Consider the following 24,400-nt stretch of genomic DNA (forward strand, 5'->3'; position numbering starts at 1 on the left):
AAATAATTTCAACGAATTTGTTTTGATTTGAAAAGTTTATAGTCTGATCGAAACGACCAAACTCGCAAAAATTAGGAATTTCTACACGGTTTTTGGCCAAATTTAATAATTTAGGAATTCAAAAAAAATTGTGAATTCAAAGTTACCACTTTGTATATTCAAAGTAATCATTGTTTGAACCATTCATGACTTTTTACTTAAAAAAAAAAAAAAAAAAAGGTGATTTAAATGTGTTGAAATCTCTTTTATATATTGCAATTTTGCAAACATCTCTTCGGGGCTAGGAAAATAAATACGAGTTTTAAAAGAATGAGAGACAAACGAAAATGCAAGTATGATAATTTATATGTTGTATTAAATTTTTGATTGCATTGTATCATTTGCCAACACAAATTATTTTTAAACTCACTTAAATTCATTTTTAATACATTTGTTCTAAATTTTAATATGTTAAATTTATGAATTTAAGTGCAATGAATTTTCGTAAGTCATATAAAGCGAGAGAGTGGAAGCGTGAGTAAAAGCATGTTCTCAAGCGTGCGTAACTTGAAAACGGCGCCGGTTGAAAAAAACAAGGGACACCATAACGCACTCCATTTCTCAATTACAGAAAAACCCAGTTCATTCCCAGCAATGTCGATCATCAAAACAAGTAACAAGCATGAGTTGCACGAGTTGAAGAAAAGCGCTAGAGAAAGAATAGGAGGGTGGAACGAATCATGAATGATGATTCAAAAGTTGGTAAAAAAAAAAAAAAAACTTTTTAGAGAGAGAGAGAGAGAGTGGAGAGAGAGTGAGAGGGGGAGACAGCGTATCTAAAAAATCCTCAAATTCGATTCTGTTGCTTTAAATAGTAATGTAAAGAAGATAACCCTCAATTAAAAATTTGTCCACACGAGATTGAGAGTTGAGATCGAGATGAACAAAACCATGTACAGTTCAAAACAGGTTGGTTTCGTTTTCTACACTAATATTTTTTGGGGGTCAATCTCTTATTTTGATTTTATTTTATATAATATATTAAACACAAAGAACAGTGAACGTGCCCTTCTTTGTCTGCACTCTTCAACTAAAACTTCACGCTTACAGAGAGCAGAGGAGAGGACATGATTAAGAATCCTTGCAATTTTTTACTCTATTCAAATTTTCAGACCCCATTGAATATGGAAAATATATACTACTACTAGTAGTTTTAGATAGAGAGAGAGAGAGAGAGAGAGAGTTCTTTGGAATTTGGGCTTTGTCCATCTTTTGAGGGCTGTTACAAGCCATGCTTGTTCCATGAGAGAGTTGGGAAACTCTTCCTTCTTTTTGGGTTTCTCTCGTCTCCCCAGCTCAGCTCCCTTTATGTGAAATGTAGAGAGAGAAGAAAGATATTACAGTATTTTTGTTCATTTTCTTCTTGGTTCGAGGTTTTGGGTCTTTTAATTCGATTCACGCAAAACAATGCTATAATGATGATGAGTACAGAGAGTATCTTTTTCTTTGTATAGCAATAAAAAGTGTTTCTGAAAAACTCAGTCCTTTGAAGAAAGTTATGGCTCATATATATACTTTGTTGGGTTCTTGAATTTTAGCTCTGATATGAAAGGGGAAGAAGAAGAAAGAGAAGCAGAGGAAGCTTTGTGTTGATGGGTCTGAAGATGGAAAGCCACCACTCTGTGGCTGTAAGGTTGAATGAGCATATGGGCACAAAAAGGAAGTACACATTTATCAGTCGAGCATGGCTCCCAAAAATTCTGGTGCTTTGGATCATGTTTGTGGCCTTTGTTAGTAGATTAATCTATGATAGAATGGATGCTGATAACAAAGAGAGAAGGAAGGAAGTGCTTGTGAGTATGTGTGATCAAAGGGCCAGGATGTTACAGGATCAATTCAGTGTCAGTGTTAACCATGTCCATGCCCTTGCTATCCTTGTATCCACCTTTTACTATTACAAGAACCCATCAGCAATTGACCAGGTTTGTGCTTGTTCTGTCATATTGGGTTTTGATTTTTGGCATTGAAATGTTGTCTTCCGTGCGAAATGAAAACATAGGATTCATGTAGCGGACCCAAGTAGTTGGAAAAAAGGTTTCGTATTGTTGTTGTAAATGTTGTGTTCTGTGATGATTGTCTGGATTTGTATGATTTGGGTGTGGTTTATTGCACAATGCAGGAAACTTTTGCGGGTTACACTGCCCGAACCGCCTTCGAGCGGCCATTGTTGAGTGGGGTGGCATATGCACAAAGAGTGGTTAATTCTGAGAGGGTTGAATTTGAGAGGCAACATGGATGGACAATAAGGACAATGGAGAGGGAACCTTCACCTATTCGCGACGAGTATGCGCCGGTGATATTCTCTCAGGAGACTGTTTCCTACATTGAGTCCCTTGATATGATGTCAGGAGAGGTATAATGTGAAGTTGATGATCTTTGTTTGCTTTGTTTTATATAATCTCAAATCAATTTGGAATTTCATTGAGACCTGCTTATGTATGTCTGTTTGGTGCAGGAGGACCGCGAAAACATTTTGAGGGCCAGGGCTACTGGAAAAGCAGTTCTCACAAACCCCTTCAGGCTGTTGGGTTCTCATCATCTTGGGGTTGTTTTGACATTCCCTGTTTACAAATTCCAGCTCCCTCTGAACCCAACGGTGGAAGAACGCATTGAAGCAACTGCAGGGTAAAGCCCTAGCATTTACTTCTCTCATTGGAAATTTATATATGCCAATTTTATAGTTGGGGCGTTTTGCAATGTATCAAAATTTGTGTTATTTGCTTTCTACAAATTAGGTTTTATGAACACATTCAATTTAGAGTGGACTCTTACTGGTCAACTAGAAGACAAACCAAAAAATAATGAAGGAATCCTAAGCAAAATAAAAACTTTGAATTTTGCCACTGGTGCAACTTGTATTTAATAACTTCTGAACCATGAAGTTGATTCTTACCTTTTCCTGCTGACAAACTTGTCATCGTGGAGGTTTTAATTGAAGCAGATGGTTGCAAATATATATATATATATATATATATAGAGAGAGAGAGAGAGAGAGAGAGAGAGAAAGTTCAAGCAAATGTGCACACTCCCACAATATCACTCAACCTTCAATTTTCCCTTTGGGGAGGAAAAGCTAATGCCCATTGGTGCATATATTTCATTTTGATTCTTAGTTTTAGTTACATTTTATTTTCCCTATATCTTAGTGCTTATGTCACCTGTGGCTAGAATATCAAATTTTCCAAGGGCATGTATGGTATTTGCATTTTAGGAAATCTCATTCTCATAGTCAATTTGCAATATTGGAATAGTGTTAATTTTAATATTAAGCCTATCTAATGCCTCCAAAAGAGCAGGCTAATGGTCTTATACTGATTAACCTTCAAAATTAACCCCTCCTTGAGGCTTCACCTTATAAGACATCTTCCCTTGTGTATTTAATTTTTTAAAGGTTGTGTTGTACATGTGGGTGGCCACTTTATATTATATTAGTAACTTGTGATGCTAGCAGTTCTCAAACAATAAAAGATCTGCACAGTTTTTTATTTGAAGTCGGAAAATTATTGGTGTCATTTTGCTTTCAAGATACTTTTCCAGATGTCCAGCAAGAGAGGTTTTCTGGTGAGATGCTTCCTTTAGGGTATATGTTATCAACCACCTTTCTAAGGTCTTATTAGTTTTTGGTTCACTACTGGGTCATATAAGCAAAAGAAGCTACATGTACATTGTTTGTGAAAAGTATGGAATAAAAGAGGTTACATTTCTTGATTTTTGTTGCCAAAATACCAGAAGTTACTCCGGTGTGTCACAATTTGGATTTGAATTGGTGCATCTGCAGATGGTGTTATATGAGCGAGAAGGATGAGAAATCAGTTTATCATTTCTTCTTCATTTTTTTTTTTGGTTTGGCCAAATGTGAATCTTCTTTAACCTCGTGTTCTTGTTGGTTGGGGGTGAAACTGTTTTTGCTAAAGCTGGTCATATGCTAGTAAAGGTTATTAAGTGTTTGAAGGGCTCTTCCTCATTGCATTATTTGGATGCTATACAGTAATCATAATGGAAGAAATTTTAAAGATAATTGCTACATTATTTCATTATTTGGATGCCACGGGAGATTATAATGGACGAATATTTAGAAATGAAGTTCTTTGTGTTTGAACTTTATGGTCCTTTTTCTCTTTGCTTCCAGTGAAACGTATTTATAAAAATAAAAAGTATTGGTTACTCCCTCTTGCAAGTGATATCATGAAAAATTGTCTATTCAGCGAGTTGCCCCAGAAGGAACCAAGAATTATTTGTTTTCTTTCCTTGGTTGGTTTGTTGTAAATTTTTAATGGCAGTCTGCCAGTAACCTTCGCAGTTGTAAAACTTGAGCCCCACATTTGGACAGTTGACAATTCTTATTGGCAAATTATTTCAACAAGTTCATTGGCTTGGCGAATTGTTCTCAACTGAATTTTCCATATAAATTCTGGGTAAGGTCCTTGTTAGTATGTAATAACTCTTCAAGGATCAATCGGGGATAGTCTTCTTCTTCTATGGTCCATTTTTTCTCTTCGAAAGCTTTGAGTTCTGCACTATTTGCAGTATTATGGTGTGAAAGTACTGTAAGTGAGTAGGAAATGACAACTAAGATTTTGCTTTTATTTTTTATTTCTTTTTAATTGCTTTCCTCTTGCATATGTTAATGATAAATTCTGCGCGTGACTAAATTGGTATTCTTATTGAAAGCAGGTACCTTGGTGGAGCCTTTGATGTTGAGTCCCTTGTTGAGAATTTACTAGGGCAACTTGCTGGAAACCAGGCCATTGTTGTTAATGTATATGATATTACTAACTCTTCTGATCCCTTAATCTTGTATGGACACCAATATCATGATGGTGACATGTCCCTTAAGCGTGTGAGCATGCTTGACTTTGGAGATCCATTTCGGAAGCACCAAATGATATGTAGGCAAGTGCATCAGACCATTTATTCTTATTTCAAGATCCAAGACTTAAAAGTTTGGTGAGGGCATCCTGCCATTGATCCTTAATTTACAAGTGTAGTGTTTTAATGGTTTTGTCTCGTGAAACAGATATCTTCAGAACGCACCTACTTCTTGGACAGCACTCACCACTGCATTCTTATTCTTTGTAATTGGCCTACTAGTTGGTTACATGATATATGGTGCAGCGATTCACATTGTGAAAGTTGAGGATGATTTCCATGAAATGCAGGAACTTAAAGTCCGAGCAGAAGCTGCTGACATTGCCAAATCCCAGGTTCCTTACCAATCCCATTTTTCTTCTTCTTTTTCACTCTCGGGCACAACTTTTTGACACGACTTTTATTTGTATTCCTGATGCCAGTTTCTAGCAACTGTTTCTCATGAAATTAGGACTCCCATGAATGGCATACTTGGTTTGTTCAAAATCCCTTCATTTTGTTGCTATTAATAATTTTAGTTAGTGAGTAGGATTAGAAATTAAATCCTTGTATGTGGTTGCAGGAATGCTTGCCCTGCTCCTAGATACAGATTTAAGTTCAACTCAGAGAGACTATGCTCAAACTGCTCAAGCCTGTGGAAAGGCGCTGATAACATTAATAAATGAAGTGCTTGACCGGGCTAAAATTGAAGCTGGCAAGTTAGAGCTGGAGGCTGTCCCATTTGACCTTCGCTCAATATTAGATGATGTTCTATCTTTATTTTCTGAGAAGTCTAGGCACAAGGGTGTTGAGGTAAGGTTCATTGAATAGCAACGAGATTATATTTTTATATAAAACATTGTTGCAATAATTATTATTACTATCATTAGCTGTGGTTTATGATCTGGTATATATCCTCCACTGTGTATGAACTGACTTTGTCTTACCTTCTTATATTTCTGTTTGTCCACTCCTTTTGTGGGTTTTGGATCAATGATGGTGGCCTTCATGATGCATTTTATGTTGAATTTTCTCGCTGCAATGCTGTGTGATCAATCGAGAAAGTGAAGTTGGCTGTGTTTGTTTCTGATAAAGTTCCTGACATTGTTATGGGGGATCCAGGACGTTTCCGACAGGTCATCACAAATCTTGTGGGCAACTCTGTCAAAGTAAGTGACATATTCAAATGTCCCAGTATTATTTAATATTTTATCTATTTTTATTTTTATTTTTATTTTTTTCTCTAGTTGGTGCTCACACACACATGCTTCCATTGAGGCTTGAACCCCTGACCTCCTTTGGGAAGTAAAGGCCTGATACCACTAGGCCACTAGGCCGTTGGTAATATTTTATCTATTTGTTACATAGTAAATCTGTTGGTTGGTGGAACCCTACGATCCTTAGTTCAAGTCTTGTCCATTCCCCCTTTTTTTTTTTTTTCTTGGAAGTAAGCGCCTGATACCGCTAGGCCACTGGCCCGTTGGTAATATTTTATCTATTTGTTATATAGTAAATCTGTTGGTTGGTGGAACCCTGCAATCTCTAGTTCAAGTCTGTCCATTCCCCTCTTTTCTCACCCCTGCCCCCCTCTACCAAAAAAAAAATGTAATAACAAATTGTAAACGCAATTTTCTTAAGTTAATAAAGTAGGTTTCTTAAGTTGAAATTTTCTCAAACCTTATCCACCCTTTAAATCATGTTTGAACTTGCAAACCTACTTAAATCCTGATGTAGTCTGCGCTAATAACATTTAGCTTTTGACAGTTTACCGAGCAAGGGCATATATTTCTTCAAGTCCATCTAGCTGAACATGCAAAGCCTGTAATGGATGCTAAAGCTGAAACCTGTTTGAATGGAGCATCTGAAGGTATGGTATTTGGTGGCTGTCAGATTAAATCCTTAAGTGGTTGTCAAGCTGCTGATGATCGGAACAGTTGGGATACCTTCAAGCATTTGATTGTCGATGAAGAATTCAGATTTGATGCTTCAAACAAAATGACAACCACTGATGAAACTTCTCAGAGTGTCACTTTGATGGTATGCGTGGAAGATACAGGGATTGGGATCCCTTTACATGCCCAGGAGCGGGTTTTCACGCCATTCATGCAGGCAGACAGTTCAACCTCCAGAAATTATGGAGGAACTGGTATAGGTTTGAGTATTAGTAAGTGTCTGGTTGAGCTGATGGGTGGACAGATAAGCTTCATAAGCCGTCCTGAAATCGGAAGCACATTTACTTTCACAGCCGTCTTTGGTAGGTCTGAGAAAAATGCATTCTGTGATCTGAAAAAGCCTCTGTCCGATGATCCACCTACTGGTTTTAAAGGATTAAAAGCAATCATAGTTGATGGGAAACCAGTTAGAGCTGCGGTAACCAGATACCATCTAAAGAGACTTGGTATCCTGGTCAAAGTTGTAGATAGCATCAAGATGGCAGTTTCAATAACTGGGAATAATGGTTCTCTGAAATCTAAGTAAGTACTCTTTTTTTCCCCTCTTTTTGATAGGTAAGCAGGTGATATTTTTCAGTCAATTCAAACATGGGACAACCCTACAAAAAACTTGGGGCATACCCCAAGAAACATACAATATGTGGAACCCCCAGGTAGAAAGAATCCAAAAAGGAGCCCAAAAACAATACAAACCCCAAAACAAGCAAACCTCTCATCCCACATATCAACCACAACCCAAACAAGACAACTGCTAGGGATTGGGTTTGTAATTCATTGAGATAGCTTTCAAGGATGCAGCAATCATCAGCACCAGAATACTGATCCTTCGCAGCAGAAATATGAAGCATATATACACCAAATACTTATCTTTTTCTGGTAGATAAGAAACTCTATAGATAGGGAAAAACAATTACATAGATTAAGGAGATCTTATCCTCTTGAAGACAAATAACCAGATGGATGACCAACGGGCAAGTGGCCTAGCGATATCAGGTCTTTACTTCTCAAATTAAGGTCAAGGGTTCAAGCCTCCATGGAGGCATGTGTGTGTGAGTATCAATTATGAAAATAAATAAATAAATAAATAAAATAACCAGATGGATGGCTAGCCTTCTGAGACAAGCATCACACAAGGAAGCCATCCACACAGTGAAAAACAAATAGACCAAACAAATGGATACATAACGAACAGCTCAAGCTCCTCATTGGAAGATGCTTTCCGGAAGTTGGCATTGTCTTCAAAACCACATTTTAGATTGGTCTTTCTTAACTCCGCTAATGCACATCAATTTGCTTCTGATCACATTAACTGAGACTACGTCCTAATATTCATTTCAGCAATGTATGGTGTCTCTTTCCTTCCAAATAAAGTACACAGTAGCAGCCAAACCAATTTATTTACAATTTGGGAATCTATGTAAAATGAGCAGCAGCTCCATAGGTGATCGCCTGCTAGTTGTTAAGAAGACTATTGACTATTGATTGCTGCACTTGAAGAAGAATGATCATAACCTATTACTGAAGTCACAAGTATAAAATAAACGGTCATGCTTTAGGTAGGAACTTCACAAAAAATTGCTGCTAATAAAAAAGTTAGTGCCATGACCAATAAACTTATCCTGGTTGCTCAAACTTTCCTTAACGGCTAGCCATATGATAAGGAAATCAGATTGTGCCAAGGAACAGCAGGCCAAATGATTCTTAAAGAATTTCAGGTTGAGTGAACACGGAACTTACCTTCACCAGAAACACGCCATCCAAAGTCATCCTCTTGAGAAAAAAACGGGTTGATATGCTAGAATATCTCTTTTAGGATCCATTTGATTATGATAGTGAATGAAATCGGAGTATCAGACCAATGCCAAGTATTATTTATGATAATGGCAGAGCATCTAGCTTCTTTAGTCAAGCCCAAGATTCATCACAACTCGAACACCGATCAGCTTCTTTCTGTCAATTAAAAGAAGCATTTTTGCTATTTTTGTTATAGCAGCTGCTGAGTAGGTACAAAAGTGTGCCAATTGTCATACCAAAGGGAAGTTCTATTCCCTATATGATTATATGCCTAATGAAAAGCTTGAACTCCAGTCTGATCTCAAAATTTTCCTCCAGGCCCAGCTACAATTACTTGAGACATTTGACAAGCCAAAACTGTCAACCTCTAAAAGATAAGAATTTATTCATTTGGTCAGATAGATCCTCCATGAGAAGCAACCAGTTTCTGTATATGTCTGGCAGCGGGTCCTTTATTCCAGGACGTCACAGTTCTAGATTTCAACAGCACCTTCTAGAAAGACCAGAGGGTGACAAATAGAAATCCAGGCCACTTGTGCTCCTGTTTTCTTCAATTTAACCATTTTTAATAGGAAACTCTATGAGTTTGCTCAATTATTGCTTATATAAATTCCTCTGAGAATATAACAAAAGAACACACTTGATAACCTGAATTCTTTCCGCAAAAGAACCCTCATATATCTGGCAGGAAGATGGCCAGCCTTGATTGAAAATCTACGCCAATCTTTCCTTATCATTATCTTTAACTCCAGTTACGTGCACATACCTTTTGAAGGATTGGGAATCAACCCTGAAAAATATCGTAAGATCTTCGGAGCCTCTCCCAGCACCTTAACAGAGCCGTCACTCCCCTCTCCTGAATAGCATCAAGTCATCCACAAAGCATTTATCGGCAATCGTTTCTTTCTCACTCCTCCAGTGATATGTCCTAAGAATCATCTTTTAAAATGTAGTAGTTAATCATCAATGGCAATGACAAAGATGTAGGGAGACCCTCGTAAGTTCCTTAGAACTTTGCAAAAGTGTTGAGTTCACCATTGATGCTGATAGTTAACATTGAAATATTCAGCGAGAAGGCAGGGATCATTGTAACAGAGCCAGCATGGTTATTCAGGTTCTTCCAGAGCATAATTCTTTCATATAATTCGTTAGCCCCATAAACAAAAGAAACAAAACAGCTAAAGAATGAGAAAGGACAATCTTGGTCAGTTTCACTATAATAGCTAACTTTAGAGATTTGAATGTTTCAAGTTCCAACAGACCAAACTTATCCGAACGTATCCAAAATCCTTAAGACCCTTACTATGCGTTGAAATGCTGAATGTTGTGTACAGCAAAAATCTACAAATGAGGCAAACTTTTATTCCATCAGATGTCAAAAGAAGTTTCCTCAAAAGGATATCTTCCCAAAACTAATAAAAGTAGATATTTCGGACTATTTAATTTTTATAATGCTCAAAAATAATATCACTCTAACTTCTTGAATTAAATTACTTCTATCATGGCAGAATTGAAGTGCAGCCAGATATGATTCTAATTGAAAAGGATTTGTGGATATCTGATGAGGATGGTGGCTTGAATATACGGCTATTGGACTGGAAACAGAATGGCCACACTTTTAAATTGCCAAAGATGATTCTTCTTGCTACAAATATTAGTAATGCAGAGTTTGAAAAGGCGAAAGCGGCAGGTTTTGCTGATACTGTGATAATGAAACCTTTGAGAGCAAGTATGGTGGCAGCATGCCTTCAACAGGTGTTGGGAATGGGGAAGAAGAAGCAACAAGGGAAAGACATGCTTAACGGATCCACTCTTCTTCGTAGTGTGCTTTGCGGCAAGAAAATATTGGTGGTTGATGATAACAGGGTAAACTGCAGAGTTGCTGCTGGTGCACTTAAGAAGTTTGGGGCTGATGTTGTGTGCGCTGAAAGTGGTAAAGCAGCTCTTGCCCTACTTCAAATACCACACAGCTTTGATGCTTGTTTCATGGACATTCAGATGCCAGAGATGGATGGGTACGCATTATGGATTCCCTTTTACTGGTTCTTGATATGTAATTCATATTCTTCTTCTTTGGAAACATCATTTTATTTATACTCAAAAACTGAATCAAATTATCTGGCTTCATTTAAATTGATTGCCTTAATTTCCTTTTTCTGCACCATGTCTTTTTTCCTTCTTCTGTTATCCAATTTAATGCTGCATATCATCCATTGGTATAAATCCTTGCCCAGATACTCCTCACAACTAAAGAATCTCAGAAGCATATATAATGTGACATTGGCTGACCTATGAAAATCATGAAATGTTGATATCTGCTTTATTCGATATGCATCTTGATACGTCATAAAAATGCTGGAATGGTCTCTTTCTTTCTTGCACTTGAAAGTTATTACGATATTCAGTGATGTTAACTACATAAATTAAATTTTTTTTTTTATGAAATTTGCATGTCCCATCAAATTGATGTATTATTATAGACAAGACATTTGAAATGAACTCAATACCATTTTCCTTTTCTTTTTGGTAGCATTGAATGAAAGAATCTGTTACACTTGACACATGCATTTCAGGGTTTCATTCACAACTTTCTGATGATTTTTACCGTAGCTTGTGGTAGGCCTCCATTTTCGGTGATGGCGCTTTTCTTTAGGGCAGTTCATGATGTGTAAAAAATGGACTATTTTAGCTTAAGTGGGACATTGAAAAAGGCCTACAATTTGTTTGGTAGAATGGTCAAATGTTCTAATTGTTGTTAACACTGCTTTAAAAGAAATATAAACCTAAAGCAACTTTTGATAAATTCTCTAGCTAGATGTTACTGTAATTACACTCTATGATGATAGCATGATTGATGATTGAGATCAACTAATCCTAATTATTATTATTGTTATTGTTACTGTAATTATTATTATGTAATACTTTTTATGAGGAGGAAAATTTAATATCTTACCATTTTTTCATTTCAGCTTTGATGCAACCCGACGGATTCGGATGATGGAGAGCGAGGCAAATGAAGAGAGGAATGGAGTATCCTCCATTGAAGGAACTGCGAAAAAGCCGGTGTGGCACTTGCCAATATTAGCCATGACGGCTGATGTGATTCATGCGACATATGACGAGTGCCTGAAATGTGGAATGGATGGTTATGTCTCAAAGCCCTTTGAAGAAGAGAATCTCTATCAGGCAGTTGCTAAGTTCTTTGAATCCGAACCCATATCAGACTCACAACAAGATGGCCAATTCCATATTAGCTGGGCACCTCTAAATTGAAAAATCTCAGTGGCTGGCTTGAACAGTAGCAGCAATTTTCCCCATATTCGGCTGAATTCTTTAAATTGAATGCTCCAAATAAGGAGGTAATTGTTTACTTGGATTTGAGAATTTGTTGATCAGCATGAGTACTGGCTTGGCAGTTATTTCTAACCAACCTCGGTTTAGGTAGATTAGCCTACATGTATACTATAACAGAACCATCCATCCCGGCTCGTATGTACAGATCTTTAGTTGGGGGGCGGGAGACAAAGGTGTATAATCTGATATTCTTGTATGCTTCCCTGGACCCTTCCTCAGGAGAAGCTACCCCAATTCCTTAATTTGTATAATTGTCTCTTGTACAAGAAGACCTTCTGTTCCAACTAGGTGTAGTAGAAACTTTGATGTAGCTCCTGGTTTGTTTTGCATTTGTGTTTCAGTTTGTGCTTAGAAAGACCTTGCAGAGTTGTAGCTATGTGATTTGTGTTTCTGGGAACAACCTTTCTACACGTTATGGGCAGGCTTGTGGATTAAAGACTCCAACTAGTTCAGTTCAATTTTGATTGGGAAAAAAATTTACATTTCAAATTATATATACTTTATGTTCAGTTGCTGTATGGGATAATATATCAATTTGTGATGCATCATGTATGGAATTTAATGCAGAAAGGTGTTTAAATTATACAAAGAGAAGAAGACTTTTCTGGTGTAGTTTTCAGATCAGAAGATTCACAACCCAATTGTCTGTGATATGTGTTCCAGAGCTTATGGATAAGTGGAAAAATTAAGAGCTAAATTAGTTTGGAATGTTACAGTAATAGTTTTACTTAGTCCAAATCAATAATAATTTATGTGCCGCATTTTGTTCTTAGTCGGTGTCGTTCTCGTCCATCTACTAACGTACAGACTTTCTTAGCTTTGTTTCTGGGAAGACATCCAAGTCATAAGCTATGAAAGACTTTTTGGGTTCTTCGGATATTGATGTGAAAAGCCAGAGTCCATAGTCAACACCAAAACCCACGCCATTTTCATCCCTTCTCTCTCTCCTTCTCCCCTTCATCTCCGACGCTCCGTCTGCCCCAAAAGAGATATCTTCTCCCGGTTTTCATCACTCAGACTCCCTAAAAACCCAATGCCGGCGAACCCTCGAAAGAGAAAGCACTCTCCGTTATGAACACCTCAGCCATGACGACTTTCTTCCTCTTTGTTTCAGATATTCTCGAGAAAATGAAGAAACTTCCCTTGGGTTCTGGGATTTCTACCCTTTTCTTTCTTTGCTTCTTCTCAACTTTCGTCACCGTTCGCTCTCAGAACAGTTCAACCGATGCTTCAGTAATGGAGGCTCTCAAGGACAGCCTCAATCCGCCGAGTTCACTCGAATGGGTCGACTCGGACCCCTGTAATTGGAGCGGCATTCAGTGCTCCAGCGACTATCGGGTCGTCCGGATCCAAATTGGACATCAGGGGCTCAGTGGGTCCCTCCCTCCGAACCTCAACAAACTCACCGCCTTGCAGGGGTTCGATGTTGAAGCTAACGAACTAACCGGGTCACTCCCAAGTTTTTCCGGGTTGAGTTCACTCCAAAGTCTCTCAATTGCCAACAACAATTTCTCATCAATTCCCTCGGATTTCTTCGCCGGAATGTCGTCTCTGCAAGAGGTGAACCTCAACTACAACCCATTATCGGCATGGTTCATACCGGACAGTCTCCGAAGTGCTTCATCCCTACAAAATTTCTCGGCGAATTCCGCTAACGTTTCCGGGGAAATTCCAGATTTCTTTGGGGGTGACAATTTCCCAGGTTTGCTGAGTTTACAACTTTCTTTTAACAACCTCGAGGGCGGATTGCCCGTGAGCTTTTCGGACTCGTCGATTCAGTCCTTGTGGTTGAGTAGTTCTAATCTCAATGGCACCATTGATGTGTTACAGAACATGACTCAATTAAACGAGGTCCAGTTAAGTTCGAATTCGTTTTCTGGTCCCTTACCGGACTTTTCTGGGTTAAAAGGATTGCAGACCTTGGGATTGAGGGACAATATGTTGACGGGTCCGGTACCGGAGTCTTTATTGGATCTTCCATCACTTCAGACTGTGAATTTGACGAATAATTTGTTACAGGGGCCAACACCAAAATTTAAGTCTTGGGTTGGCGTTGATATGATTAATGGGACTAATAGTTTTTGCTTATCCGATGCTGGTGTTCCTTGCGATCAACGGGTGAGTACATTGCTTTCCATTGCTCAATCAGTTGGTTACCCAGTGTTGTTTGCAGAGAAGTGGCAAGGAAATGATCCTTGCACACATTGGGGGGGATCACTTGTGCTAATGGGAACATCACAAATATTGATTTTCGGAAATTGGCTCTTTCGGGTACCATTTCTCCAGACTTTTCTTCCATTATATCGTTGGAGAGACTGTTTCTTTCTAACAATAATCTTACTGGTACTATTCCGTATGAGCTTACCTTGTTGCCTAACCTTAAGTTATTAGATGTTTCAAACAATAGTCTTTATGGTAAAATTCCATTCTTTATGAGTAATGTGATTGTAAAAACTGATGGCAACCCCGATATCGGAAAGGATACTAGAAGTAGGCCAGTGAGGAGAATATATCGGGAAGGTGGCAAGAAATCTTTAATTGGAGTGGTCTTGGGTTCTGTAATTGGTGGCGCTTCTTTGATTTTCTTAGTCGGGATGGGAGTTTTCTGTGTTTATAGAACTAAACAAAAGCGTTTTGGTGGAGTAGAGGCTCCAAATATGACGGTGTTTTCCATCCAAGTTTTAAAAAATGCGACTAACAATTTTAGTGAGGAGAATATATTGGGTAGAGGTGGATTTGGGGCTGTTTACAAAGGTCAGTTGGATGACGGGACGAAGATTGCTGTCAAGAGGATGGAGTCCGGAGTGGTGGTGAGTAAGAAGGGTTTGGTTGAGTTCAAGTCTGAGATTGCTGTTCTTACTGAGGTTCGACATAGACATTTGGTTGCGCTTCTTGGATATTGCTTGGATGGAAATGAGAGGCTACTTGTTTATGAATACATGCCTCAAGGAGCTCTCAGTAGGCATTTGTTCAAGTGGAAGGAGGAAGGGTTGACACCCCTTGAATGGACAAAAAGGCTGGCCATTGCCTTGGATGTGGCAAGAGGTGTTGAATATCTGCATGGTTTAGCCCATCAAAGTTTTATTCATAGGGATCTTAAACCATCCAACATTCTCCTCAGCGATAATATGCGGGCTAAAGTTGCCGATTTCGGACTTGTCTGTCTTGTTCCAGAAGGATAAGTTTCAGTTGTAACAAAACTTGCCGGAACTTTTGGCTATATGCCACCCGAATATGCTGGTAATTCTTTTCTTTTCTACTCTCTTGTTGCTTTTAGATTATGAGTATAACCTGTTGTGCTATGCCTTTCTATGCTTTCAAGAGTTTTAAAATTCCTCAAAATAACCAAAACACAAGTAGAATCATAAACAACAGTGGAACACCAAACGCCCCCATTATTGAGACCAGATAAGAATAACTCATCACCATCATCTTTGTCATAATCCCATATGAATGGATTCGGCACATGAATTCCTTTTTTCAGTGCTTATATATTATAACGTAATTTGATATTATTATTTTTTTCTTTTATTCTATGCAAGAATGGATTGATTTTACACAATAGACTTGAATGGTCTCTTACTGTAATCTAGTATTTTCTGAGTTAATTTCTGAAACCAACTTTTACAGAATCAAGAGGGGATGAGATAATGACTTTGAAAAAGGAGATGATAAAGATGAAACGTTACTGATGGATTCATGTCACTGTTGGACCTAAAAGCATGCTCTGGTTTAAGATTGTTTCTTACAACACTATTTGAGTCGTATTTTTTGCTAGTTGTTAAGATTGAATAAAGTTTATTACCTTTGAATTATCTAGTTTTTATTGGCTGAGGAGACTGTAGGTCAGCATGCACCCTTAAACAAAAAAAGGTCTCGGCTAATGAGGCCTTCCCTTTTTAGCTGCATTGCAGTTGACTATTCTTTAGACCATGAGACCAAGTTCAGTTAATCCATAGTTTTGCTCTGCATTGAATGTATTTTATTTGACAGGAACGGGACGAGTGACTACCAAGGTTGATGTGTTCAGCTTCGGGGTGATTCTACTGGAGTTGATTACAGGAAGAAAAGCGGTAGATGCAACACAGGAGGAGGATAGCATCCATCTTGTCACATGGTTCCGCAGAATGTACGCAAACAAGGACGCATTCCCCAAGGCCATTGACCCTGCAATTGAGCTCGACAAGGAAACCGGTGACAGTATCAGAACTGTTACTGAGCTAGCTAGCCACTGCTGTGCAAGTAATCCTTACCAGAGGCCCAATATGAATCATGTGGTCAATGTTCTTTCGTCTCTAGTGGAGATATGGGAACCAGCAGATTCTTCATCATATCTTGGCAGCAGCACTAATAATACCCAAACAAGCATACCTACCGGACCAACTCGCCTGAGATTAGTAACCGTGTAAGGCTGGGGAGTCGCGTTCTTACTAATTGCTCTCCAGAGGTTTGGTTTGAACAGCAATGTACGTACTTCCCAATTTCTCTAACAAGTTTCCAGGTATGCGTAGCTGTTGGACCTAGCTTCTGTTACAGCCGCATTTGATAGTTCAACCTTACAATGAAAACTATCTTGATTTGAGATTTATCAGCCAGTTTGAACAATCTTATAATGGTTGAAAAGTTCTCTTCTTCACAGAACTTCAAAACTTTATACAGATCTAGTCTTGAAAAAAATTTAATGATTCAATTTGATCATCTGATGGATTATATTATTTGATTCAGTTGTCAATTCATTTCAAATTTTATACCCTTTATGTTCGGTTTCTGTATGGGATAATGTGTCAGTTTCTTATATCAATTTGTGATGCATCATGCATGGAATTTAATGCAGAAAGATGATTAAACTATACAAAGAGGAGGAGATTTTTCTGGTGTAGTTTGAAGGGTCTGTTATCTGTTTTTTTTTTTTTTTTTTTTTTTTTTAAATGGAATGTTGGCCCTTATTATTGCGGATGGGATACAAATTTATTGATTCACTTGAGCTTAGCTTGTTATTTGAAGAAAATTTAAAGGTGGGGAATTACTTACACTTTTGGGATTATTTCCTTAGAGCTAAAAACGCTTTTATGTTTGAAAAATTGCGTTTAGATGGGTTTAGATGGGTTTGGTAATTATTAAAAACTTTTGAAATCTGTTTGAGATTACTTCTCTACCATTTAAAAGGGTTTTTATTTTAAAAAATTGTTTTTAGATATGTTTGGTAACTATTAAAAGCGCTTTTAGTGGTTACTAAATTTAGCTTAATAGAGTGTTTGAATTAAACTATAATTTGTAGCTTTAATGACATAATTATAATACGTTTTTTTCATAATTAAATTATTTTGTTACAATATTTTCTTAAACATTTTTATTGTTAATTTTACAATAATATCCTTTAATAGGATGTTACCGTATTTAATTATAGCAACTTTATTAAGGAATGGGTATAATTATCTATATAAAAAATAAAAAAGACATAATTGACTAATGAAACAGAGTTACTTAAAATATTCAACATCTACTTAGAGCCTGTTTGGGGTTGCTGTTGGAATAATAATAATAATAATAAAACGCTAAAGCCCGTTTTGGAAATAACATTCTGAGTAGAAGTTGAATATTTTAAGTATCTCTGTTTGCAATTTTGTACTTTCAATTTTTTATAAAGACAATTACACTTCTTTATTAATAAAATTGTTATTATCAAATATGATAACGTCTTATTAAGGGATATTATTGTAAAATTAGTAATAAAAATGTTTAAGAAAATATTATTACAAAATAGATTTAAAAATAATTTAATTATAATAAATATTTATTATAATATGTCACTAAATATCTAATATGTTTTTTTTACTGATCTCAATTTTTTTTACATCTCAATTAATAAAAGCGTTCTTTTTATTTCAACAGCAATTCCAAACGTGATCTTGTTCCTATTTTTGGGCCAAGTCTTTCGTGAACAGGATTTACAGATTTCTAATGTGGCAGAGAACTTGGTGAAGTTTGACTATGATTACAGTTTTTATTTTATTATTTTATTTTAATTTAGCATAATAGTAAAAATTCGAACAGACGAGAATGAGTACATATGTTCGAATTTAATAGCCCCCGTTTTGTACAAATGACACCAATGGTTGAGGTTTCGTGTATTGTTTTTCACTCTGTAGAACTCTATTTAGTTTGTGTCTATAAAAAATGGTATTAAAAATATTATATGAATAAATGATTTGCTAAATTGGCAGATAATAAAATTCGAAATGAGTCCTATGACTAAGCTAGATAGATAAATTAAATATATTTTGCTAAAATGATAGATGGTTGGAATTTGAAGTGAGCCGCCCTAGTCCCATCTGTATGGGTTTAAGATGAGATACAACTATGTGGCCAGCTCAAACAGTTTGAAGGGTCAGAACAAATATTGAATGCCGGTGGACTCCGTTTTATATTAGTTGTTCATTTTAAAAACTTGACTTATTATTACTTTTTATTTTTAAGTCATTTGATGTCATATTTTTTTTATATACTTATATATTATCTAAATCTCATATTAAATATCTATTTTAATAATTTTAAGTTAAATTTTTTTAAAATAAATAATTAATACAAGATGAAAATAATACATAAATAATACGCGCCGTCGTGTGCACAGCATATACACGGTTTTTCTAGCACACTCAATACCTCTCCAATTAATGTCACCACTGTCAATGAACTGTAATTGAATAGAATTAAAAGTCATGATCGCTAGTAAATAACAGATATCACTACTTAGTATATTTTAAAATAGTAAGTTGACTTTTATAATTTATTACTTTCTTTTTAATTAGTAAAAAGCAGCTGCTTGATGACACGTTATAATAAAAAAGAATGATATAATTAACTAATAAAAAAAATTACTTAAATATTCTATATCTACTCTTTAAAAAGCTTCACTACTAGTCATAACATAGTTTAAAAAGATACAAATTCTAACTTAGTCTAATACATCTAACCGTAAATTTTTAAAATAAAAATACTTTTAAGTAATAAAGACGTGATTCCGAACGAACTAGAAGAATAACAAGGGAAAAACAAGTAAAAAGTCTCTTCGCATGATTCATTGTCACTAAATAGATTACAAAATAATTAAATCATCAAACGGCCAATGTTGCTAGACCTAATTCAATGAACATCAATCAAATGAACGATTTTAGCATTGGATTGAACCCAAGAAAAAAAAAAAAAATACTCTTGATGGTTTAATAAAAAATGTAAAATAATAATAAATAAAGAAAATTGAGAATTGTAGAATATTTATTTAAAAACTTTATTTTCTTTATTTATTACTATATATCTTATTATATTTTTTGTTTCTATATTATTTATGGTGATGCAATTCCTTCTCTTTTACTATATATATTATAATATTTTTACTACCCAAAATAGATTGACTAATTAATTATATTAGCTTTCATATCTTTTAATTTATTTCACACGCTCCTTTTGTACTGTACTCTTTTTGTTCTATCCTTTTAAGGGTTTTAGGAATAATGGGACCCACACGCATCTTCGAAATCCTTCCCTCTTCTATATGCATGCCAAAACCCTCGAAAATAGAATTCTTCTCTGATTTTGATCAATCAGACTCCATTACAACCCAATGCCATCAAACCCTAGAAAAAGAAAGCACTCTCCTTCATTGACACCTCCGCCATGACGATTTTCTTCTTTTTTGTTTCAGATTTTCTCGAGAAAATGAAGAAACTTCATCTGGGTTCTGGGATTTTTACCCTTTTCTTTCTTTGCTTATTCTCAATTTGCGTCACCGTTCACTCTCAGTCCAGTTCAACCGATGCATCAGTAATGCACGATCTCAAGGACAACCTCAATCCGCCGAGTTCACTCGGCTGGCTTGACTCGGACCCCTGTAATTGGAAATACATTCAGTGCTCCAAAGACAAACGGGTCACTCGGATCCAAATTAAAGGTCAGGGGCTCAAAGGGTCCCTCCCTCCGAATCTCAACAAACTCACCGCTTTGCAGGTTTTCGAGGTTCCAGGTAACGAGCTCACCGGGTCACTCCCAAGTTTTTCCGGGTTGAGTTCACTCCAAAATCTCTTCCTCGATGACAACAGTTTCTCATCAATTCCCTCTGATTTCTTCGCTGGAATGTCGTCGCTGCAAGCGCTGAACCTTGACAACAACCCCTTATCGGCATGGTCGATACCGGACAGTCTCCAAAACGCTTCAGCCCTTCAAACTTTATCGGCGAATTCCGCTAACGTTTCCGGGAAAATCCCAGATTTCTTTGGCGGTGACACTTTCCCAGGCTTGCAGAGTTTACATCTATCTTTTAACAACCTGGAGGGCGAATTGCCGGCGAGCTTTTCGGGCTCGCCCATTCAGTCCTTGTGGTTGAACGGGCAGATGAGTAGTTCTAAGCTCAATGGCACGATTGATGTGTTACAGAACATGACTGAATTAAACGTGGTCTGGTTACAGTCAAATTCATTTTCCGGTCCCTTACCGGACTTTTCTGGGTTAAAAGGATTGCAGACCTTGGGATTGAGGGACAATAGGTTGACGGGTCCGATACCAGAGTCTTTATTGGATCTTCCATCACTTCAGACGGTGAATTTGACGAATAATTTGTTACAGGGACCTAAACCAAAATTTAAGTCTTCTGTTGTCGTTGATATGATTGATGGGACTAATAGTTTTTGCTTATCCGATGGTGGTGTTCCTTGTGATCAACGGGTGAATACGTTGCTTTCCATTGCAAAATCTGTCGGTTACCCGAAGTTTTTTGCAGAGAACTGGAAAGGGAATGATCCTTGCACAAATTGGTTGGGGCTCACTTGTGCAAACGGGAACATCACAGTTGTTAATTTTCCGAAAATGGCTCTTTCGGGTACCATTTCTCCAATTTTTTCTTCCATTAAGTCATTGCAAAGATTGATTCTTTCTAACAATAATCTCACGGGTACTATTCCTAATGAGCTTACCTCGTTGCCTAACCTTAAGTTATTAGATGTTTCAAACAATGGGCTTCATGGTAAAATTCCATTATTTATGAGTAATGTGATTGTAAAAACTGATGGAAACCCCGATATCGGAAAGGATATTCCGTCACCCAGAAGTAAAAGTAATAGAACAGATACTTCTGGAAATGGTGGAAATGGTGGCAAGAAATCTTCAACTGGAGTGGTTGTGGGTTCTGTAATTGGTGTTGCTGCTTTGGTTTTCTTAATCTGGATGGGAGTTTTCTGTGTTAAGGGAAGTAAACAAAAGCGTTTTGATATAACAGAGAGTCAAGATGCGATAGTGTTTCATCCTCACCATTCAGGTTATGACCAAGATGCTGTTAAGCTCACCATTGCTGATTCGAGTGCTACTGACGGGTCCAGAAATATGGTAATTCCCATCCAAGATTTGAAAAAAGCAACTAACAATTTTAGTGAGAAGAATATATTGGGTAGAGGAGGATTTGGGACTGTTTACAAAGGTGTGTTGGATGGGACTACGATTGCTGTAAAGAGGATGGAGTCCGGAGTGTTTGTGGGCGACAAGTGTTTGAGTGAGTTCATGTCTGAGGTTAATGTTCTTTCTGAGGTTCGACATAGAAACTTGGTTGGGCTTCTTGGATATTGCTTGGCTGGAGATGAGAGGCTTCTTGTTTATGAATACATGCCTCAAGGGCCTCTCAGTAGGCACTTGTTTAACTGGAAGGAGGAAGGGTTGGCACCCCTTGAATGGACAAAAAGGCTGGCTGTTGCCTTGGATGTGGCTAGAGGTGTTGAATACCTGCATGGTTTAGCCCAACAAAGTTTTATTCATAGGGATCTTAAACCGGCCAACATTCTCCTTGGCAATGATATGCGTGCTAAAGTTGCAGATTTCGGACTTGTGCGTCTTGCTCCAGTAGGGGACGTTTCGATTGTTACAAAACTTGCCGGAACTTTTGGCTATATGGCACCTGAATATACAAGTAATTCGTTTCTTTTCTAATCTCGTGGCTTTTTTATTATGACTGTCACCTATTGTGCCATTCCTTTCATTGCTTTCAAAAGTTTTAAAATTCCTCAAAATAACCAAAACACAAGTAGAGCCATTAACTACATTGGAACACCAAACACCCCCATTATTGAGACTAGATAAATAACACTTTCAAATTAGGGAATGAGCAGCAACTTATTATTATAACTCAACATTATCATCTTTGTCTTAATCCCTTATGGGGTTGGCCACATGAATTCCCTTTTTCAATGCTTATATATTATAACTTAGTTTGATATTATTTTTTTCTTTGATTCTTATATTCTAAGCAAATTGACTATTTATGTTCTCTGAATTCTGAAACTAGAAAGAATGGATTGATTTTACTCTATAGACTTGAATAGTCTCTTCCTGCAATCTAGTATTTTCTGAGTCAATTTCTGAAACCAAATTTTACAGAATCAGGAGGGGATGAGATAATGACTTTGAAAAAGGAGATGATAAGATTTAATGTTAATGATGGATCCATGCCACTGTTTGGGACCTAAAAGCATGCTCTGGTTCAAGATTATTTTTTACAACACTATTTGAGTCATTGTTTTGGTAGTTGTTAAGGTTGAATGATTTTTATTACCTTTGAGTTATCTAGTTTTTATCAGCTGAGGATATTGCAGGTGCACTGTAGCTCAACATGCACCCTTAAACCCAAAAAAAAAAGGTCTTGGCTAATGAGGCCTTCCATTTTGACTATTGTTGAGACAACATTGACTCCGGCTCAAAACACCCCAGTATATGGCGTGTGAGATCTAGTTCAGTTAATCTATAGCTTTGCTCTGCATTGAATTCATTCTAGCCGTGTTCTTGTCCTTATCGTATCATGAAAGGTAGATACTGTTGGATCGGGATACTAATGGGACATTTGTTGCTCCATCACTTTTATCATATTTGTATGATGACTTTATTTGAAGAGATGAATATGGATATATATATATATATATATATATATATATACATACATGTTGGTTTTGAAGTTATGAAGAAAATATGATGGATTATCTTAACGAAAATTTCTCCCGTTGAATGCTATTCTCTCTTAATGTTCTCTTTTTACAGTTCGTACTAGATATCTTGTCAGATTCAAGCATAAAGAAATTTTCTCTTATTTTGGTGTAATGTATAGTAGATGTCCCGTCAAACTTAAGCATACAAGTTGTTATATTTTGTTGTCGATCAATTAATTTTCTTCATTGCTCTAACATTTAAATTTTGTATTTTATTTGACAGAAATGGGACGAGTGACTACCAAGCTTGATGTGTTCAGCTTTGGGGTGATTCTTTTTGAGTTGATTTCAGGAAGAAAAGCAGTTGATGCAAAACAGGAGGAGGATAGTGTCCATGTTGTCACATGGTTCCACAGAATGTACAGAAACAAGGACAAAGAGACGGACGCAATCGAGAAGGCGATCGACCCAGCAATTGAGATTGACAAGGAAATCATTGACAGTATCAAAACCGTTGCTGAGCTTGCTAGCCACTGCTGTGCCGAGGATCCCAGTCAGAGGCCCAACATGAATCATGTGGTCAATGTGCTTTCATCTCTAGCGGAGATCTGGAAACCAGCAGATTATGAGGATAGGTACGGAGTTGACCTCGAGGAGACCATACCAGACTTACAGCAGGTACTCAAGAAGTGGCAGGATCAGGGATTCAGTGGCATGGATAGTTCTTTTTCAACATACCGGGGCACCACTAATAATACCCAAACTAGCAGAGCTACTGGACGAGCTGGCATGCCAGATTCCGTATCATCATCAAATGCACGGTGAGATTAGTAACCATATTAGGCGCTGGGGGATCGCGTTCTTATTAATTGCTCTCAAGAGATTTGGTTTGCTCATTCTTTCTGCTTCTTCCATGCTTTCCTCCTTTTTTGTTCTTGCAAGGATTGTTCATTTTTCCATTCTTTTTCTATATATATATATATATATATATATATATATATATATATATGTATATGTATTTTTTTTTCCTTAGTAGTTTGAACTGTAATGTACTTCCCTGATTCTTTTAGAAGTTTCTGGAAAGCACTCTGCATAGCTGTTGGACCTAGCTTCTGTTAAAGCCCCATTCGATAGTTCAATCTTTACAAAAAGGAGCTTGATTTGAGATTTATAAACCAGTTTGAACATTCTTATAAACCTTGAAATGTTCTCTTCTTCATAGAATTTCAGAACTTTATACTGAGCTTGTCTCGATATTATTCAGTGGTCTGGGATCACCCCCTTCATTGCTTTGCTTATGTGTAGAGTAGGTTGACAAGATGCTGATCAACATTTCAGTGGCTGGGATCATCCCAACCACAAAATGATATTGTTGTTCGGATCACTCAATAATTTCTTCAACTCCGGGATCAGTCTATTGAGTCCTGATCCTATCTACTGTGTGTTTTTTATCTG

General features: G+C 37.0%; 2 protein-coding genes and 1 pseudogene across 3 annotated transcripts; all 3 read left to right on the forward strand.

The window, feature by feature from the left end:
• Positions 1-552: 552 nt before the first annotated feature.
• Positions 553-12,466, forward strand: LOC132302455 (histidine kinase 4). Of its 2 annotated transcripts, XM_059799324.1 has the most exons (12): positions 553-948; positions 1,578-1,961; positions 2,159-2,392; positions 2,495-2,664; positions 4,714-4,932; positions 5,057-5,243; positions 5,331-5,382; positions 5,471-5,700; positions 5,958-6,056; positions 6,652-7,361; positions 10,142-10,648; positions 11,603-12,466. In XM_059799324.1, exons 2-12 carry the CDS (start codon positions 1,632-1,634, stop codon positions 11,904-11,906), a joined length of 3,042 nt encoding a protein of 1,013 aa, XP_059655307.1. In that variant the 5' UTR covers positions 553-948; positions 1,578-1,631; the 3' UTR covers positions 11,907-12,466. The 2 variants fall into 2 exon arrangements, with proteins under 2 accessions (XP_059655307.1, XP_059655309.1); XM_059799326.1 differs by lacking the exon at positions 553-948 and having other exon boundaries at positions 967-1,961.
• A 274-nt stretch (positions 12,467-12,740) lies between these two features.
• Positions 12,741-17,140, forward strand: LOC132302456 (receptor protein kinase TMK1-like; annotated as a pseudogene).
• A 2,563-nt stretch (positions 17,141-19,703) lies between these two features.
• On the forward strand, positions 19,704-24,065 carry LOC132305546 (receptor protein kinase TMK1-like). Its single transcript, XM_059803177.1, has 2 exons — positions 19,704-21,936; positions 23,229-24,065. Exons 1-2 carry the CDS (start codon positions 19,704-19,706, stop codon positions 23,768-23,770), a joined length of 2,775 nt encoding a protein of 924 aa, XP_059659160.1. The 3' UTR covers positions 23,771-24,065.
• Positions 24,066-24,400: the final 335 nt, after the last annotated feature.

Source organism: Cornus florida, unplaced genomic scaffold (assembly GCF_030987335.1).
Source record: "Cornus florida cultivar Cherokee Brave unplaced genomic scaffold, ASM3098733v1 CherokeeBrave_3.0.0_Hap2_Chr04, whole genome shotgun sequence".
Lineage (NCBI taxonomy): Eukaryota > Viridiplantae > Streptophyta > Magnoliopsida > Cornales > Cornaceae > Cornus > Cornus florida.